We start from the raw sequence: 306 nt of genomic DNA, 5'->3' as shown, positions 1-306 counted from the left end.
CCCCAGACTAACACGATTTACCTGTGAGAATGTAAAATGGTAGTCTCTGTGGCTGTAGACTTCCCGGATCGCTGCATTTTCCTTCTCTCTCCTTAGGTGGTATTACGAGGACGAGGCTCGAGGGCGTGTGGACGTGACCGAGAGCGGAGGGCGTGTTCGGGTGGTCGAGGGGCAGCTCTTCCTGTCCGGAGTCACCACACAGGAGGCCGGCCACTACCTGTGCATCGCAAATAATTCCGCTGGCACCGACTCCTATAGGTGAGTTTACGATTCCGGACACAACACGATAGGTGGATAGCAGTTTGC

The 306-nt window shown here is 55.2% G+C and overlaps 1 protein-coding gene across 1 annotated transcript in view; it reads left to right on the top strand.

Moving 5' to 3' along the window:
* LOC119588153 (Down syndrome cell adhesion molecule-like protein Dscam2) overlaps window positions 1-306 on the top strand; it is a 164,747-nt gene that overhangs the window by 74,089 nt on the left and 90,352 nt on the right. Inside the window, 1 exon segment of the mRNA XM_037936858.1 lies at window positions 97-258. Within this exon segment, the coding sequence (XP_037792786.1) occupies window positions 97-258 (162 nt within the window).

Source organism: Penaeus monodon, chromosome 23, assembly GCF_015228065.2.
Source record: "Penaeus monodon isolate SGIC_2016 chromosome 23, NSTDA_Pmon_1, whole genome shotgun sequence".
NCBI lineage: Eukaryota > Metazoa > Arthropoda > Malacostraca > Decapoda > Penaeidae > Penaeus > Penaeus monodon.
This window is presented reverse-complemented; position numbering and strand designations above follow the sequence as displayed.